A 21,407-nucleotide genomic window follows, 5' to 3' on the forward strand; every position below is an offset into this window, starting at 1 on the left:
CTCGATAGATCACCCTGCTACAAAATCTGCCACCAGGGAGCTACACACTCCAGGATCAATGACCTTCCTTGCGCCACCATACGAATGTCTTCAAAGTTTACACCAAGGCGTTCTCAAGGTGCCCCGTCCACACACTTCACACGTTAGAAGAAACGTGTAATTTCAGACCAACTTGTAAGGGAATCCCTGTAGGAAGTACTTTAGTAATATCTTAAGACACATGTTTATTACACACAGAAATCACATTAACGTGATGCATCAATTGTGATGCTCCCGGACGCAGGTTCGAATCCTCGTCACGGCCCTTGTGGATTTGCTGACATGTTTATTAATATCTTAAGAGCCAGCCATCTTAAGACACATGTTTATTAATATCTTAAGATACTTAACAGCATTATAACTCCACCTGCCAGGAGGAAGTGCTAAGCTAGTACGATCATATGGCACTTGGGATGGATATGAGAACGAGGAGCTGGGATAGGGAGGGAGGGAATGGTGCCTAACTACTTGGAGCATCGGGGATCGAACGCAGACATGCAGGAAGCGGGGGGAAATCCCTCTACTGACCAGTCCAAGTGCTATGTTAGGGCCTAGGAAGGTTAAGTTTAGATTTGGTTGCTTTTGTTGTTGTTTTTGGTCGTGCCCTCTATAATATTAATAGATTTTTTGTTTTGTTTCTTGCGAGTGCAACAGTCCATTTTTGAACGTTCGAGGAAATAGTTGCTGTAAGTACTATTGTAGGCGATGAGTCACATAAACGTGGCTAAAGTATGTTGACCAGACCACACACTAGAAGGTGAAGGGACGACGACGTTTCGGTCCGTCCTGGACCATTCTCAAGTCGATCAATGTAAGTAGCATTATTTTTGGAGGATAGGCTGGGCCTCGACACCCCCCCCCCCCTCCTCCCCAGGTCCCCCTCTCGCAATGACACTTCCCCAAGTCGACTGTGCCACCCCCCCCCCCCACAAAACACCACCGGACCCCAACACTTGCACAAAGCTTCGCTGCACCACAGTGTGACACCGGACCCTCCCCACCTCCACGCCCACCACCAGATCATTTACAACTCATTTGTTACACCATAATCATATTTACTCTTGTGATGCTGTTTACGGTACTGCAAGACGGAATGTAAACGGAAATGGGAAGCAGCAGGAAAAGTGGGGAAAGCAATAGGTAGTAAAGAATATAAAAGCAATTTAATTAAAAAAATACTTGTATTCAGTTCCAAGAGCTCTCGTACTCCCCAAAGCCAGGCCTGGGGCCAGGCTTGTCTTGTGATAACTTGATCTAAAAAGCTGTTGCTTGGAGCGACCAGCATGTCTATTACAATTTGGTTGGACTGGCACTTTCTGCAGGAATTTCTCCAATTGCTTCTTGAGCACCTTCACTTGTGTTCCGGCAATATTTTTTTTATTTAGTGGCAGGAAACTGAAATTCCGTGGATTACTTCAATTTCGGAAATCTTTCCTGCTTTGAAAGGGAAAGTAGCTTCTTCCCGGTATTCTAGGCGGGAAAGAGTTTCCCGCCAAGATTAACGAACAGTATTCAAGGCGGGAAAATACAAGAGATTTGAAAATATGCAGCACTGTGGTAGCCTCCCTTGATCTAGGGTTCTCATGTTCATAGTAATCAGAAATCGGACCAATGGACATGCTGCCAAGCCTACTCACAGTGTTAATCAAATAAATTTCCCCATAGAGCAGAAACTTTCTGAAGAAATTTATGGTGCATACACGAGAACAGCATTTCTCAACGAAAGAAAACTGTGTGAAAACGTTTCTGTCGTGGGTGACTGAATTAAACCGAGAGGTTTATGAGCTCACTGGTTGTGAGCTGTTGAAACTCCTGGCTGTAACTTTAGTTGAAAATGTCTGGTGAACCGGATTGTGAGGATTCCAGTGGATCATACCATTGGTATCCGGGACATATCATTAGGCTGGGCAGTTAATGCGATATTTGTGGTCTGCAACAATAGAACGGTAAATAATACTGTTATTCTATACCATGAGGTCATGTGTGCGTTGGCCAGCCAACAAGGAACCTGGTGTACACTTAACATTGTCCAGCTGCCCCTCAGTTACTCCGTAACTGAACACAACCTCTCAATTTTAAATTTATTTTGACCCGAGGGGCGAGTGTATTGGGCAGTGTCACTCGCCTTGTGAGTGAACATACAGCCATGGCAGCATGCAAAAATACTCCCCCCCTCAACAGAAAAATCCGGCTAGGTTGTTTATCCTTGCATTTGTACCCAGACAGCCGGGTTGTTCATCCTGTCACCTGTACCCAGACAGCCGGGTTGTTCATCCTGTCACCTGTACCCACAGACGGGTTGTTCATCCTGTCACCTGTACCCACAGACGGGTTGTTCATCCTGTCACCTGTACCCACAGACGGGTTGTTCATCCTGTCACCTGTACCCACAGACGGGTTGTTCATCCTGTCACCTGTACCCACAGACGGGTTGTTCATCCTGTCACTTGTACCCAGGCAGCCAGGTTGTTCATCCTGTCACTTGTACCCAGACACAGCCGGGTTATTCATCCTGTCACCTGTACCCACAGACGGGTTGTTCATCCTGTCACCTGTACCCACAGACGGGTTGTTCATCCTGTCACTTGTACCCAGGCAGCCAGGTTGTTCATCCTGTCACTTGTACCCAGACAGCCGGGTTGTTAATCCTGTCACTTGTACCCTGACAGCCGGATTGTTCATCCTGTCACTTGTACCCAGACAGCCGGATTGTTCATCCTGTCATTTGTACCCAGACAGCCGGGTTGTTCATCCTGTCATTTGTACCCAGACACAGCCGGGTTGTTCATCCTGTCACTTGTACCCAGACAGAGCCGGGTTGTTCATCCTGTCACTTGTACCCTGACAGCCAGGTTGTTCATCCTGTCACTTGGACACAGATGGGTTGTTCATCCTGTCACTTGTACCCAGACACAGCTGGGTTGTTCATCCTGTCACTTGTACCCAGACACATACAGGTTGTTCATCCTGTCACTTGTACCCACAGCCGGGTTGTTCATCCTGTCACTTGTACCCAGACACAGCCGGGTTGTTCATCCTGTCACTTGTACCCAGACACAGCCGGGTTGTTCATCCTGTCACTTGTACCCAGACACATACAGGTTGTTCATCCTGCCACTTGTACCCAGACAGCCGGGTTGTTCATCCTGCCACTTGTACCCAGACAGCCGGGTTGTTCAATCGTTTTTTATTTTTTTTATACACATGTACAAGAGTTCTTACATTCTTGTGCAGCCACTAGCACACATAGCATTTCGGGCAGGTCCTCAATCTTAATATTCCCCGGAATACGACCCAACTAAACTGTTTAACAACCAGGTACCCATTTTTACTGTTGGGTTTCGGTTAAGGATTTGCACCCAGTAAATCCTTCCCAGCCATGATATGAACCAAAGTACAAAGCGTTCACAAAATGCCAGGTATGTCTTACCACTACGTCACGGGAACTTGTACCCAGACACCGCTCAACAGTCTCAGGGTATCCTGGGCAGGGCGAGACAGCTAGGCGCGTCTCCTTGCACCCATTGCCTCTGTTCACCTAGCAGTAATTAGGAACTTGGTTGTTAGTTGACCGTTGTGGGTCGCTTTCTGAAGAATGGTCAAATACCGTTCATATTCGAGAAGACTTTGAATGTCCTACAAAACATGGAAACCCAAACTAGTTAGGACCGAGTGTTGCTTACCAGTAATATTATTGACTATTAAAAAGAATAAATGAATCTTATAACAGTTAATGCAGGTGTAGGATATACCAGCAGGTCTTGGTAGACTTACTTCACAGCCGAGTACTGAACGGAGACTTCCAGCTGGCAGTTAGTTAAGTACAGTATACATTTCTCAGCTCTAAGACCCAAGAAACGATGGATCTCTCTACATCAAACCTAACCAAACCAAACCACAAAAAAGTAGTAAAAATAAGATAAAATATGGTTTTACAAATGGTGGACGAAGTGACGTCACTATGATGTCATAATGACTTTCGGTACAGGTTTTGGACCCTAATGTATATTAGTGCGGCCACATCCTGCATCTGGACAGTTAAGGGCTTCGTGCAGGCCAAACATGAATAACACAAGAGTGTTGCAAGAGAGTGTGCACTTTGAAATATTGGCAACAATGGCTAAGGAGTACAGCCCTTTCTTTTGATCTGCCAGTCCGTAAAAATTGCAGCATTCCCCCCCACCCCCCTTCTTAACCAGAAATGTAAGAGCCCTGGCAACCCCACCTAATCTATTGAGGCCGATTTACAAAAAAAAAAAATTTCTTTGCTCTATTTCTAACACGTCGAATTTTTAAGGGATTGGTCGATTCTGTTAAAAATGTGACCTACTTGACGAGATGACAGGCTGTGTGAGCAGGAAGTTCCATGCTCAGTCCCGCTGCTCTTACACAAACATTACATATAATAATTTGACATTTTTTCCTTTCTTCCCCATTATAAATCAAGCTTAATGTCGTGTTCAATTAATATTAAATTAATTACCGCCATTGGGAAAGGCAAGACAAATTCATTGACAAGAAAGCAAGAGGATAGCACTATCCCATCACAAAGAACATGCCAACTCTTGTCTCTTTGGGATAATATGTACTACTACTATATTAGGGTAGGTTATAATAGGCTAAATCAGGATATGCTAGTTTAGGTTTCCCTATTTAGGGAAGGGATTAGGCAAATCAGGTAATTAGGTTAAGCAGTTCATATATCTAAAACTAAGTATCCTACAGAAGTTTCACAGTACTACTGTATTTAAGGACATCTGCATTGTTTTCAGATATTACTGCACCCAAGCACCTTAATGCTGCAGAGATTTGTATTCTAACACCGCAGTGATATGACAAGCCATAAATAAATAAATAAATAAATAAATAAATAAATGTTTATTTAGGTAAGGTACATACATAAAGAGATTTTACAAAGTTTGTTGGATTAATAAATAGAGCTAGTACATACAATGCCTAAAGCCACTATTACGCAAAGCGTTTCGGGCAGTGACAAGACTGACAAGTGCCAAGCCATGACAAGACTGTCTTATGGGCGAGCCCTTTGGTTGACAACGTGCAGGACAAATAATGTTTAAGTCTACATAAGGATGCATTATATGCGTAAATACAGTAACTACACACATCTTTTGCAGGTATTGTTAAAATGAACATCTTAAATAAAATACAGGGTAAATGACACAATTAAATCTGCCCATGATAGGAAAGCACCATGTAAAGGATCTGGGAATATTGATGTTTGGCGACCTAACGTTTAGAGAGCATAACCGAGCCAATATAGCATCAGCTAGAAAAATTATAGGATGGATTATGAGAATCTTCAAATCAAAGGATCCCATCACAATGCTTATACTATTTTTTTTTTTTTGAGCTATATACAAGAGTTGTTACATTCTTGTACAGCCACTAGTACGCATAGCATTTCGGGCAGGTCCCTGGAATACGATCCCCGCCGCGAAGAATCGTTTTTACAACCAAGTACTCATTTTACAGTTGAGTTAAACAGAGGCTACAGTTAAGGATTTGCGCCCAGTAAATCCTCACCGGCCAAGATACAAACCCATGACTAAGCGCTCGCGGAACGCCAGGCGAGTGTCTTACCACTACACCATGGAGACTGGACTTGTCCTGTTCTGCTTTGAATACTGCTTGGAACACACTTACCCTTTCAGAGCAGGAGAGACTGCCAAAATAGTGAGAATGCAGAGAACACACAATGGCACACACAGACACGATAAAAGCACCTAAGTTACTGAGCCCATCTCAAAGTTCTCAAAATGTACTCTCAAGGAAGGAGATGAGAAAGTATCAAATAATACGTACAGGTATGTACATGGAAAATACTGGAGGGTCAGGTCCTAAATTTGCCCAGTAAAATAACCTCACACTGGAGTGATCGATATGGAAGGAAATGCAGAATAGAACTAGTGAAGAGTGGAGGTACCATAGGCACACTTAGAGAACGTTGTATGAACATCAGAGGTCCATAGTTATTCGTTACCCTCCCAGAGTTTTCTATAAGAAGTGCTGGACCAACTGGGCTTTAGTGGATATGTGGGTCTGCAGCCCACTCCAAGCAACAACCAATAAGACTAAGCTCTCAAGTCAAGTCTGGCCTCGGGCCAGGCTTGGGAAGTAGAAGAACTCCAAGAACTTCCACCCAGGTACAATCCAGGTACTGGCCAAGTGTTTCTGTTACTATGCCAACAAGTGTCAGTAGCTGATACGATGCCAACACTATCTTCCTAATGCACATGTTCATTCCTGACTGTGTCAGACTCCAAATGGTGCAGTGTTTGTCTAGTTCCTTCACAACGGAGCTGCTTTTTTTTTAAATCCAGGTCTGACATCATTAGGAAGCTCGCTCATCTTGCCCAGAAAACAGAAAACATTTATATTTAAATGATTTCCATAAACATTTAAAAGCGGATATATGTATTGATGACCGCCATATCCTGATGCAGTCTCAGCTACAGTCAGTGTCCTTGCTCCACACCTAGCCTCGGTTCATGTCCGTGTTCGACTACCAGGGTACTGGTAGTCGAGATGACAGGCTACACCCCCACCACACCAGTGCACCCACTACACCCAGACCACATCCAATACAACCCAACACATACACACACACCCTCCACACCAACACCTCATCACACCCTATACACCCCCCTCCCCATCACACCATCTATGCCCACACAACATCTACACCCCCACATCAAGTGTACATATTATTATTATTATTATTAATTATATTATTATATATATATATATATATATATATATATATATATATATATATATATATATATATATATATATATATATATATATATATATATATATATATATATATATATATATATACACATACATACATACATACATACATACATACATACATACATACATACATACATACATACATACATACATACATTACACACATTACACACACACACACACACACACACACACACACACACACACACACACACACACACACACACACACACACACACACACATACAAGTATATACAGAATGAGACCCTGTCCCAGTCCTCCCCCCTCCCAGTTCCCCCAATGAATGTACAAGAGCATTAACAACACATACCGTAAGGTGCCTCCCTCCCGGGGTTACTCATGTTACACTGTCACACCACACCCAGACTATACCATCTATGCCCCCACCACACCAGTGCACCCACTACACCCAGACCACACACCCCTACAACCCAACACATACACCCCTCCACACCAACACACCCTCTACACCATCTATGCCCACACACACATTACACATGTATACAGTATATACATATATAAACAGACACATCAAAAGGATATCACCAGTAGTGTATGCTAGGTTGGCCAACATACACCAGGAACTGCCTTTATAAACCTGTGTAAGGAATCATTCAGAACCAAGTATACCACATATGTCAGACCAGTACTGGAGTATGCAGCTCCAGCCTGGAGTTCATACCTAGTTAAACACAAGACAAAGTTAGAGAAGATTCAGAGGTATGCCGCTAGACTTGTCCCAGAGCTGAGAGGTATGAGTTATGAGGAAAGGCTATGGGAATTAAACCTCACATCCTTATAAGACAGAAGAGTTAGGGTAGATTAATTAATTAATTTATTTATTTATATATATATATATATACAAAGAGTTCTTACATTCTTGTAAAGCCACTAGCATGCATAGCATTTTGATCAGGTCCTTAATCCTAATTTTCACTGGAATACAACCCGCCAAATCACTTAACTTCCAGGTACCCATTCACTGCTGGGTGAACAAAGGATACAGTTAAGGATTGACACCCAGTCAATCCTCCCCGGCCAGAATACGAACCCACTACACCCAGATCAAAGCGCTCGCAAAGCGCCGGGCAAGTGGTTTACCACTCTGCAACGGTAACATGTTCACCACCTACATAATTCTCAGAGGAATCTATAGGGGGTGGTTTAAGACAAACTATTAAACATGAATGGAACATGAACAAGAGGAACACAGGTGGAAATTAGTACTCAAATAAGCCACAGAGACACTAGAAAGATTTGTTTCAGTGTCACGGTAGTTAACAAATGGAATGCATTTAGGATGTGATGTAGTGGAGGCAGACTCTATACACAGTTTCAAATATAGATATGATACAGCCCAATTGGGTCAGGAACCTGTAACCTGTACACCAGCTTATTGACGGTTGAGAGGTGGAGCCAGAACCAAACTGCAAATCCCGCAAGCACAACTAGATGAGTACAATTAGGCTAGTGCACACACATTTAGGTGAGAACTAGGCGAGTATTAGAATGTGTGCGTATCCTTGTGTTAGTGTCTCAGTATTAGTATTCAGCATTAGTGTGCGTGTATAAAATACAGTACTTAGAGGAACTGACAAGGTGAAAAAGAGAGGAAATGTTTATAATGAATAACAATAGAACAAGGGGGGCATGGATGGAAGCTTGTGACTCAGATGCATCATAGAGATGGTAGAAAGTTTTGTTTATGTGTAAAGGTTAATGGAATGACCTAAAGGAACAGATTGTAGAGGCTAACTCCATTCATAACTTTAAGAGCATGTATGATAGAGAAATTAGGCCAGGAGTCATTGCATTAGACAACCAACGGCTAGAAAAGTGGGGTCCAAGAACAAGAGCTTGATCCTGTGGGCACAAATAGGCGAGTACAAATAGGTGAGTACACACACATGCACACACACATACACGCACACACACACACACACAAAACAAAGCTGGTCTCTCTTATCTAATCACATCCTCTTTTCAATATAGTTGGCATTAAAGCTCATTTCTAGTGAATATAATGAGAGAATTCAACCTTATTAGAGACAAGTTTTTCTCGTTAACTGGAAGCTCTTCAGTTAGCTTACAGACAAGACAGTGTAAGCAACAACTACTGAACATACATTCTACTAACATCCAATGAGCAACTCTTAAAGGTAAGGAGATATAATTTGAATATGAACTAAATTTTTACGGTAATTACTGTACTTCTGTTCTTAATTCACTTAACTTATCCTTGTTCAGCTCTGATAATCACAAAATACTGCACAATGTCTTACTGCATACAGCAGGATATGCCAATATTAATAAATGTAAGGTATTGGGAGGGCAGAAAGGAGTCGCAGTAAATTTATTCTGAGCAAGCCCTAATTAAGGCTTATAGGTAGGCCAGTGGTGTAATGCCAGCAGGCAAGACTGTCTTATTTATCAGGGACATGCATCTTTCCTCTCTTTCTTCACCATTAAATAATGTGAAGTGACATAAGAGATCCTACTAAGACCTATCACCTCTGGCTGAAGAGATGCTGTGTGTGTAATTAACACAAAAGATAGAGTTAATTCTAATAATAATAATGCTAACATGGGTCCTGTAGCACAGTGGTTTACATCCTAAACTTACAATCCGGAGACCCAGGTTCAATCCACAGGCAGAATACAAAGGGTTATGCACATTTGCTGTCACCTGATGCCTCTGTGCACCTAGCCAGAAAATAGGTACCTGGGAGTTTGACAACTGTTGTGGGGTTGCATCTAAGGAAGGTCAATACTGTAGTAGGCCTAGGGGGGGCCCTCGATTAGCCTAAATGCAAGCGTCTTTTCTCCTACTGTACAATCAAAATTATTGTCTATATATAATCAGGAACATTTGTTCGAATTCAATATATTGTATAGTAAATCAATGATTACATATTAGTTTCAATGAGCAATATAAAATCAAAACTATATGTATAGTTCCCTAAAATAGAAAACCAACTAAAATAAATTACACACGAGTAACTGAATAAATATATAAATGTCCAGTAATCTATGATGACAGACAAATACATGCAGTAAGTATGGTACTAGTAAAGCACACAGTAATGGAGCAATCAGTTTGTTCTCTGAATAGGCAGCGACAAAAGCTGGAAGATATGAGAGGGTGACTGTAGACAGATGTGGGATGTTGTGGGCTGATAGGTTAAACAACCTGGCAGTACAGTAGGTTCCAATAGTGGCACGGGGACAGTGATAAGCCAAACATGGCATAGTACAGGCCAAACGTTCAGGTGATGTATGTGGAAGCGGAATTCCCAATGCCCCGCAGAGTTCATCACTGGTTTATTGCATCGGCTATTTGAAAACCCCTCAATATTCTGCACCACTTGGTAAGATGATGACAAAATCACTAGAGTATTTGTATATATTCCACAAACATGCGCTATTATGGTAGATACATATACTCTAGTCGAGTTTGGAAACATTTTGACATTAACTTTACCTGAATATTTATAAAAACAACAAAAATATGTCCTTAACAATTGCACTATGAAGTTTTTTGCCAAAAACAGGTGCACAGTGCAGGGGTTAAGGCTCAACAATTTTTCATGACTGCGTGGTCTTTGACATTATATCCCTATTTTCAACATGTACACTATAAAATAAAACTGGCTATTTGCATTATGTAGTTATACCCAAGCATTGTCTTTCCTTTCTTTCCATATTTTAAATATCAAATACATTTATTCAAAATGCATTTTTATTTCAATTACTCTTCCCCTTAGAAGCCTGCAAAATTACAAAATCTAATGACAATATGTAAATTTCATCTTCATTATTTCTTCATACTTCTCTTTAATTATCATAGGTGCTACTATTTTTATTTTAGCATTACTGTATAGAGTATTATCGCTTCCTCTCATAAAAATATATTTTCGTTTTTACCTCTGCGTTCAGTAAGGCTCCCGAATTAAATGACAAATTCACTTCTGAAATATAGCTTCTCTCTCTCACTTACCTGTTTTGTACTTACCATTAATGCAAGAATATAAACAAGCAAAGTAAGAGTAGAGACTTAAAATACAGCAATTAAACAGTACAGTACAGTACAGAAACATGTACTCACCTCTTCCTCAACGGGATCAGTAAACATCTCTGTCAAGCCAGAGTAGTCGGCGGTGCTGGCAATGCTTCCATACAAACCAGACATTCGATTCATCTCCATCTCTCTGAGGCAGACACCATCAATTTATTAACAATTAAACCTCAGCAAATGAATCTTTATTCAAAATAAAGCATGTAAATACTGAATCAACCTGTACCACATTAGTGTTTATTAACAAACACGTGTATATAAATTTCTACCATATTGCCAGAAAAAATGCAAACATACGAAGTCTCAATACAAAATATAGTTTCACAAACATTGAACAATTCCTGTGGTTGAACTATATTTGAGAGTGCTCACAATTTGCGTATTACTGAACAATATAATTTCACATGTACAATACATGGATTATTTCTATACTGTTCCAGTTTTGAAAAGCATAGAGTAATTTTCACATTAGCCTATGTGGAATAGTGCATAATCCAGAGGCCTTCTGTGATGCTTGTAACAGTTCATGCTTACCCAGCAAACCTCATCACAAACTACTCTACAGTATGGGCCACCCAGATTATGTGAACTCCAATACTGTATTGCTTGAACCTTAGTTACTCTTCACCCTTTTCTTGTTATGCTTCAAAAACAGAAAACAAATGCCAAAGTAACAGAAAAGAGCAGAAAGCATGCTATTCCACCACGTATTGCCCCCGAGAGGACAGCCACAGATACAACCAAAAAGCAGGCACCAGTGCACCATACAGGTGTCTGAAAACCAGGCCTGAAGGTTCCACATGTGAGGATCGACAAAGAGCCTCAAACCATCGAGATAAGTCACCTCACCAATCAACCTGGCGAGGCAGAGCATCAGAGAGAGATGTGTGGATTTGGACACAGTTCTAAATTCCAAGATCCACAATTAAGCTGGGCACTGAAAAGTCAAAAGAATGCCCCTACTGACAAACATCTCCAGCTCAGACAGGACAGGAAGAAGCAGCTGAAGAGATCAAAGGAAATACCAAAGATGCTAGTCCATGTGAAGCAACATACACCAAAAGCCTCAAATTCCACACACATGTGAACAGGTCCCCCTGCGAGTGACCAAAACCATGCATGAGAAGGATTTGTAGTCCACAAAAGATGGTGTGCCAATTGCAAACACTTCCCACATGTGAACCATGCAGAAAATTTAAAAGCTGGGCAACTGGGTGAGGTTCCGGGTTCGATCCCCGGTGGAGGCGGAGACTAATAGGCTAAATGTTTCTTTCATCCTGATGCCCCTGTTACCTTGCAGTAAATAGGTATCTGGAAGTTAGACAGCTGGTATGGGCTGCTTCCTGGGGGGTGGAGGCCTAGTCAAGGACCGGGCCGTGGGGACACTAAGCCCCGAAATCACCTCAAGATAACCTCAAGAAAATAACTCGCAGTGTTCAACTCCACAGGAAAAGCTATTGACTAGAACTGCCCAAATCGAGATGATGAAACACCAGCAGTAGTCTGAGTGAGCTAGATTATTAAGCCCCCCTCAGTGCAATGCAAAGCAAACCCAAGCCTAATTGCAAACCATATTGTGCACTCGCTGCAGATGAAGTAACCAATGGCCCTGTCAGGCACTGCGATCACTGGAAACAAATCCCAAGCTGAGAGCTGAAGTATTCATGAACAAGGTAACAGACTTTGACCTCTGGTCCAAGCCTGGCACCTTGGACCAGAGGTCAATGCTAAGGTTCACAGAAAACAAACAAACAAAATGCAGAAAATGACTTGGTCATTTTGATCGTATGATCCACTGTATGATCCACCCAGTACAGTATACTTAGGTCATATATTCTTCAGTAACAGCTGACCACCAGCAGGCGACAGCATCATAGGAGCTGCCAGCTCCCATCGTCTACACTCCTCCGTTCTGAGCCCCTCAATTAAAACAAAATCCACCTGGTAGGAAAGGGAAAGACCAGGGAGCCACTGAGCAGCCCCCATCCTCCAGAAAAAAAAAGAGGCATTTAATCACATTCAACACTGGTTTTCTGGAGAGGTTGAAGGTTGCTTCCGTGCAGCTAACCACAGAAAAGAGAAAAATGGGACTTACCAGATGAGAAGGAGAGCAAAGATCAAATCCTTGAATGGAGGAGATCAGGAGGGAAACCCCTAACCAGATCAACACAAGCTTAAAGGAGACAAGGAACACTGACCAAATAATGAGCCACCAGGACCCCAGGGGACCTCCAAAAACACCCCATGCCTAAATAGTAGCTCAAGACAAATTAGTATATACAATGGCCAAAGCCACAGACTTTTAAACAACATGATCCTGAGGGCAGACTGCATGCTAGGCAGGTGGTACAACATCAACGACTACCACAACTGGATACAACAAACTTTGCACCTCTGGCTGAAGAAAGCATCAATCAATGACCAGAGAACCCCCTCTGGAAGCCAACCATCTTTTTTTTTTTTTTTTTTTTTTTTTTTTTTTTTTGAGATATATACAAGAGTTGTTACATTCTTGTACAGCCACTAGTACGCGTAGCGTTTCGGGCAAGTCCCTGGAATACGATCCCCTGCCGCGAAGAATCGTTTTTTCATCCAAGTACACATTTTACTGTTGCGTTAAACAGAGGCTACAGTTAAGGAATTGCGCCCAGTAAATCCTCCCCGGCCAGGATACGAACCCATGACATAGCGCTCGCGGAACGCCAGGCGAGTGTCTTACCACTACACCACGGAGACTATTAATCTGAGCCAGGAAAGAAAAAGGATGCTGAAGATGGCAAAACTGTTCACCAGGGCTGAACCAAAACTCGCAATTCTGGAGGAGAGCAAGAAGCTCCACAACTAGAAAAAGGTGCCAACAAAAACAGACCCAAAAAAGAAATTACAGATCAAAGTGGCGACTGAGAACCGAGGAAACAAAAGAAAAAACTAACCTGATCCAGAGACCCAAGATGGTACAGGACAAAAATGAGCAGACTCGAGGTGAAAAAGTATGAGAACTTATGAAATTGCACAGGGGTAGTATCAATGCCAAAAGCCAACAAAAGTGGCCCCAGTCATGACTTAACAGTATCCAGCATAGAATCCCTATCAACAAACAACTAAAACAAAAAGGACAGGACCACCAAAACAAACGGAAGGTAAATGGCAAGGAAACAAACAAAAATTAAGTGCACCAGAAAATCTCAAACTGCTGCAGTGATGAATGATGCAAGTGCGAGACCAAAAGCTCAGCCAACTGGGCAACACACAGATGCTGATAAGACTCAAATAAAAAACTCCACATGTGAAGAGTGGAGGAGAACCTCAAACCCGTGTGGAAGGCCTCTGGACCAATCTCCTGAAAGAGGCAGGAACCGCAGAAAGACACCCAGGTTCACACACCGAACCAGAAGGTGTCAGTAGTCAAGGCTGAGCAGGCCACAAAGGAGCCAAAAAGATTACCCTGCCAGTAATAGTCTCAAGTCTGGACACCCAGAGCAACAGCTGAACCAGAGTGAAGAAACAAAAGAGAGTTCCCTGCATGAGAAAATAGTTCACATGCAGGGAACTACATAGGATGCCACAGTTCAATAATACGGAGAGATCCACTTTGGGGAGGCAAAACATCTCACAGATCCAACAAAAGGACATGCCATGGACAGTTCACTCCGTGCAAATAGGATGAAAACCAGAAATAGGATGGATGGAGTCCATCCACAAGAAAAATGGAAGCACGCTGCAAGTGTAAACACATGGAAAACCAGACCATGAGAATCCAGAAGACGAGCTACTTGCAGAGTCCAGCACCAAAATAGAAAGAACTGAAGCGACCCCCCCCCCTCTCTCTTCCCCTGTGATGCAGACAATGAAACACCAGGGAGCAGTTGGAATGGACCCAAGGACAGAGCCAGTAAGGAGACGAAGCTGCTGCAGAGCCTGTAAACTTGCCATAAACTTGCAAACTTGGCTGTACACCCAAAAAAAAAAGGGCCCACACAATGATCCTGGGATAGCCCGGTGATCGCTGGCCACCCCTGCTCCAACCCAGGGCCAAGATGTCCGAGCATACAAGGAGGAACCCAGAGAAACCTGAAAAGAAAACTCTCAAACCAAAAACTGGTGAAGAGCAAACAGTGCTCACATGTGATGATCCTAGCGGTGTCAAAAAGGACAGGACCGGCAGCAGCAGAACAATGTCCAAAGCCAAACCCTGCACATGACAAACACTGTGCAGGCAAAGATCAGGCTCCTGCACAAGATGAACCAAACAGAGTAATCTGGGGCCCCTCCAACACCAAACAGTGACGAGTCTACAGGAAAAGCAAAGCCACCACCAGCTAGGAAAGGGAGAGCTGTTACAAAATGGCTTCCGGAACTGAAAAACAAGAGTTACAAGGTGAGGCTTGAGGCGTTAAACATGCCAAAACTAGAAGACAGAAGGAAAAGAGGTGATATGATCACCACTTACGAAATACTAACAGGAATCTATTAAATTAACAAAGAAGAATTACTGAAACCAGCAACTTTACGAACAAGAGGACAAATTCAAGCTAAGGAAACATCGGTGCCAAAAAATATTAGAAAGCTTTCTTTTGCAAACAGAGTGGTACAGTTGGAACAAGCTACGTGAGGTAGTGGAGGCCAAAACCATCAGTAGTTTCAAAGCATTATATGACAGAGTGCTGGGAAGACAGGACACCACGAGTGTAGTTCTCATCCTGTAATTACACTTCGGTAATTACCTGGCACTAAAGTTAAAAACATCCAGGCCACCCCAATACAGGATAAAACAGCCCAACCACAGCCCAGATGCAAAAAATAGAAGCAGGTGAATACGAGGTGCATGAACTGCAGATGGAGCTCCAGATGCAAAGAGCGCCTGCACAAGGAACTACCACATGCCCACAACGCGGGGCAGAACCAGAAAACAGGAAAGGCTTCAGTGGTGCACAAGAGGCACAACCCATGAAAACCCTGAAAGACTGAGCCCACCTCATGCCTCTCAAGCATATGGCTACAATAAAAGCAACACCAAAACCCCAAGAAAAGGAATAGGTTGCCCCAATCCAAGCTGAAAGAGGGACCTCATAAACACAACCTAAAGGCCTAAACCCACATTCCAAAGAGGCCAGGTCAAACAAGGAAGTGAGGACTTGAGACTTGAGAATGGTCCAGGACGGACCGAAACGTCGTCGTCCCTTCACCTTCTAGTGTGTGGTCTGGTCAACATACTTTAGCCACGTTATTGTTACTCGTCGCCTGCAAGGAAGTGAGGACCCAACCCTTAAGGAGAAACTTAAAAAGAACTTAGCCGAACACTGCAGAAGAAGGGATAATGGAAAAACCCTGAAATATGCATCCAAGGATCCAAACAGGCCATTTTAAATTTACCCAGGAAAGAACAGCAGGAAAATCAAGCTCAAAAATCGACAGAGGATCGGGAAGATCCCCTGCCTGAGCTTAAAAATAAGGCACAAGTTGAAAGGCACCCAAGGACCCACACTGGGAGCCCTAAATGATTACTCGGGGCAAGAACCAAGTTCCTCACTTTATGCTTGATCAGACAGGAAGGCATTTCTACACACTAAAGGAATCCAAGCTAAATATGCTCCAGTGGGAAACAATCCAAGCTAAATGGATCCGGAGTGGGAACAACAGCTCAACTGTGTCTACTGCAGATGTGGAACGGGCAATTTCCAGAGATGGCCTAGCCATACCCACAGGTAATTGCAGCCCACTTTGAAAACCTCAGATGTTCCAAAGTCCAAAGCAAGTGTGGGGAGGGGGTCAAACTATACTAGATAGACAGTGAAAGGTGGTCGTGGGGAAATCAAAGAACCAGTGGAATTCACCAGCCACTCCAACTACAAATCCCTACAAACTAAAAATTGTCAACTCTACAATAGGTCAATCACTCAAACACCAAGATGCAAACAAAAACATCTGGTAAACAAACCTCAAGTGGTTGCTGCCTGTTAAGCCTCATCACTGCAAAAATAAAACCAAGAAAATCAATACACAGAGACACCCAGCAAACGCAAATATTGCTGGCCTTAGGGTAGAGGGAAATATCCAATCAACAGACAGTGTAACAGACAGTATTGGCACGAAGGTCAATGATCACTGGCATGTTGCAAAACTGATGGACAACCCTCAAATTTGCAAGAAGCAAGAGCAGGCTCAGTGGGTCGATTGATAATGATCCACGCCAAAGATATGCAGGACTTATGAAGGCCTGAATGTGAAGATCTAGGCACTAGAGACCCCTCATCAAAAGGAACCAATACCAAATGCAGCCCTTAGGAAAACTTTGGCTATGAAGGGCATCAGTAGCATTCTGCATGTACAAGCATGCAAACCCTAGTGCACCCATAATCAGTAAACTCCAGAATGCCCCAAACCTCAGAGCCTTACAGAGGAGTCATAGACCCTTGCACCAATTATGGTGAGGCAACCTCCATGGTTGGCCGGCCTTTATGGAATGAATACCTGAATCCATCAAGGACATAACATTGTCAGAGAAGAGGTAACATCAACAAGCGTCTAAGGAAGGGCAGTTCTAAACACATGCAGCATTGAACAGTTGAAATTGAACAGTTTCCAAAGTCCACACAACAAGTATGGCTTGTAAACAAATGCACATGAAAAAATACTAAAGAATGGAACGATACAAACAAATGGGCCTACACAGGACAGAGTCCAAGAGTCCAAAGGATGGCCAAAAGTTATCAAGAAAATCTGGAAGCCAAAGAGCTGGTGACTCATGGAGTGGTCAGACAAGTCTGACATCAGGCAAAGGACTGAGGAATGCAAACAGGGAAAGCCAGCAGCTCCCTTGGTGCTGCCACCTGCTGGTGGTCACTCGTGTATGACTTGACTACTCTGTAGAACATTTGCTGAGTTGTTTGCTCCACTGGCTGTTAGCGGCAAGGTTCATGTAAAGTATTCCGTTTTACTTTGGTTCCTCTCTTGGATTTGATTCTTTGGTGAGGGTTATCACAAATTTAATGCTTCCTGTGCCTCTGAGGGGGGGCCAGGTTTTGGTCTCGTCTCCAGTAGGTTTTCGAGGACTCACAAGGACAGATGTGACTTATAGGTGTGGAATTATCTTTGTGTAGCTGGCTATATGGAGCCGTGGTTCAGACCCTCCAGAGAAGCCTTTACAAAGACCCCAGTGATCACACCCGACAGTACAAGCAACTGGTGAATAGGGCCTTTCTCCGAGAAATCTGAAGAGCACTTTCAGCCAAAGTGGGTAAACCACATAAGCAAATTTCAGTCAAATTTGACATATTAGGGTTGACAATTTATTTGACAATGACTGTTGTTGAGCCTCCTGATATGGGAGTGGATCACTAAATGTCACATCCACTACTAAAATATCCAGCCACTACTTAAGTAGTAGCTGGGAGAAGTATAAAATTTCAGATGGGCAGCAGCTTGCTGCCTCTGAGATCTTCTCTATTGGAGCCGTCTACGTAGTGCAGTGGTAGAGCTTTTGCCTCATGCTCATGGGGTCAAAAGTTTGAGTTTCCTAGTTTCCAAATGAATGGAAAAGCCAATTTCAGGCTACCATATAGCAACCACACAGAGTAAAATTTAAATTTCCACATTGCCACTCAAGAGACACTTGTAAATCAATAGAGACTGATGTGGTATTAAGATTTAGACAGGTATCTAGGTGGAATGTTCTCAGGGTCACTGATGGGGCTCTCAAAGAAAGGGTCATGTTCACATGTCTCAAGTGAAAATACTTCTTTCTGGTAGAGCCCCAGTGGCTGCCTGAAGGTATCTTGCTGAGATCATTCCACACTTAAAGGTTGCATCCATCACAGAAGTTTTGTTTGACCTACCAGGAGCCATAACCAGAACCTGGCGCCTTCCCCCTCACAGAGGCACAGAGAGTGAGTGACATTCACTACCCCACAGAGAAAGCATCCAGAAAGTCAACAAAACTTTACAGACAACTGAAATGTTTGTAGATATTGAAGTTTTGAAAACCACTAAACAGCTCTGCAAACAATTCACACACAACAAGGGATTCACTCAAAACTAGCTCGAAACTTGATAGTACTGATCACCATCACCAGGTGGCCTGGCCCCCCTGCTGCCCTTGTCAGTTCTGGATCTGAACAAAAAACAAACTGACAAGCCAATGAACCTGGAAGGGAGGGAAGGAATCAGGGAACCCTCTACCAGAAAGAAGCATTTCATTACATTTAATTCTGGGTTTCTGGGGGAAGCCCCAGTTTGGTTCCTGTAGCTAGCTAACCACAGAGAATGAGAATGAGACTTACCAGGGAGGAGGGGAGACAGCAGGCACTAGGAAGAAGAGAAACCAGACTTGAAGACAGCCCAAAGTGACAAGACTAACTGGGACTGGGAACATTGACTAAATACCGGGCTGCCAAACCCGTTAGAATGCCAAAACCCCCAAACCTGAATATCAGCCCAGGACATGTTGAAGAAGACTGGGGCCAAAGCTGTGTATTTTCAATCATGGGCCCAAGGGTAGAGCACAGGCTGGCTAGAGGTCAATGATTCTGTGGACAACTTGAGAAGTACGAGCCTTGGAATAGGGGGACCAAGAGAAACGGGCAACAAACAAGGTGGTATTCACTTAGGCAGAACCAGTGGCTCACAAATAGTGGCAAAGAGCCACCATAGGACAACAAATGATTCACCCCTTGTCTAACCAATCATCAACCACCAAAGCATTTCTCCAGAGCCTTAGTTGACTCATTCATCACCAGAAAAGGTGGTGGTGGTAAATGAACAAACCCCCCACCAGGGCTAAAGGAACAGAACTCCCACCTCCAAAGAAGAGCCTGAAGCTTCCCGACCCAACAACCAGAGGCGAGAGCCAAAAAAACACAGCCTTGAGAAAGACAACGAGCTGAAAAGGAAATCATTGACCAAGGTGAGGAGAGAAAGACCAAAACCTGGTCAAGAGACTAGGACAACTTAGGAAGAGCATGAGCTGTCCAGAGGTGGAAAAATGCACAAGACAACTTGCAGAATAGTGTCATGGAAATATCGACAGTGAATACAAACAACAGAGATTCTACCAATGCTGAATGATAAGAGGCAACAGTATTAGGCATGAGATGCCAATTGATAAACAACCAGGACAGCCCTGACCAAAACCAAAGAAAGACAACAAAGAGACAGATACTATAGTGGCAAACAAACACAGAGAAATCTCATACTGCCACCATGAGGAAAGACGCAGGTGGGACACTAACAAACCATCTAACAACTCACCATATAAATGGCAATAGAAAATCTTCAAACACTCCATATGTGTAGAGAAGACATGAAGGTAAAAGCAACAAAGATCCTCATCAAGCCAATCTGTTGAGAGAGGTGGAGCCTTGGAAAAATGCCCAGGTTTAGACACCAGACTAGAAGTGGCAGATGCCAGAAACCAAGGCTGGGCTGCTCCCCAAGAAACAAGAAGGCCTTGCTCCTTTTTGACAAATGGACATTAGTGTCCATTTGCAATGCAAATTGCTCTTAAGAGAATGGACAGAACCTGTAGCAACAACTGAACTGTGGGGAAAAACGTAAATGCACCTCCACCTTGACCACTCCAGCTGAAAGGCATCCACCACGACAGCCAAACGATTGGCAAATGGAGTCATGTAGGAGAGAGTGTCAGTTCCATACAATGAGAAGAGGTCCACCTCGAGTTGACCGAATGTCTCCCAGATCCAAAGGAAGGATGGGATGTCGATAGTCTACTCCATAGAAGTGGGACGGAAGTGAGATAATCCATCCATGAAAAAGTTGGACACATGTGAACCAAGAAGGGAACCAAATCTTGAGACTCTAGAAGCCAAACTACTGATAGCATTCAGCTCCACAGGAATGGACCGAAGCGATTCCCCTCAGTACAGGCAATTAACTACCAGGGAGAAGTCAGAGTGGAGATAGATCACAAAGCCCAAAAAGAGCCAAATCCTCCTCAGACATGTCACACACTGCTGCAAACTTGCACACCATACTGTGCACCTGAAGGAATGGGCACAACCACCTGTTCTAGGTGGTATGGTGAATGCTGGCCACAAGGCCATAACCCAGATCCAAAGCATCTGAGAACACATTTAGCAAGGGAGGAAGATGGCAACACAGAACCAAACCCCCGAAACGCCAGAAGAAGACGCCGGAGAGACAGGAGTCGATGAAGGGTGGGTGGGATCGGAACCTGTCAGTGCCAAGTGGTGAAACCGATGGAACCAGGAAAACCAGAACACCCAAAGCTAGCAAAAGGAGTGCCAAAGACAAGAATGTCCAATGGGGTCTAAAATATTGCAGAACACCCCTATGCTACAAACGGTATATGGTGGCTCTAAACTGGGAAGGGACCCAATTAGATTATGACTAGCTTAGAGAGAAAGAGAGACATCCACCCTGTTGCAAAAGACTGGAATTTTACACCAGTGATCTATGACCAAATAAACAGAACAAGGCTCAGCCAAAGCTGAAGACAAGCAACAACAAACATCACAC

General features: G+C 43.3%; 1 protein-coding gene across 7 annotated transcripts in view; it reads right to left on the reverse strand.

Moving 5' to 3' along the window:
- pyd (zonula occludens-like protein polychaetoid) overlaps nucleotides 1–21,407 on the reverse strand; it is a 371,558-nt gene that overhangs the window by 334,624 nt on the left and 15,527 nt on the right. For all 7 annotated transcript variants that reach the window (XM_045767502.2, XM_045767500.2, XM_045767508.2 and 4 more), the window contains exon 3: nucleotides 10,944–11,046. In XM_045767502.2, the coding sequence (XP_045623458.1) occupies nucleotides 10,944–11,046 (103 nt within the window). The remainder of the gene's footprint in view (nucleotides 1–10,943; nucleotides 11,047–21,407) is intronic.

The sequence above is a fragment of the Procambarus clarkii genome, chromosome 72 (assembly GCF_040958095.1).
Source record: "Procambarus clarkii isolate CNS0578487 chromosome 72, FALCON_Pclarkii_2.0, whole genome shotgun sequence".
Lineage (NCBI taxonomy): Eukaryota > Metazoa > Arthropoda > Malacostraca > Decapoda > Cambaridae > Procambarus > Procambarus clarkii.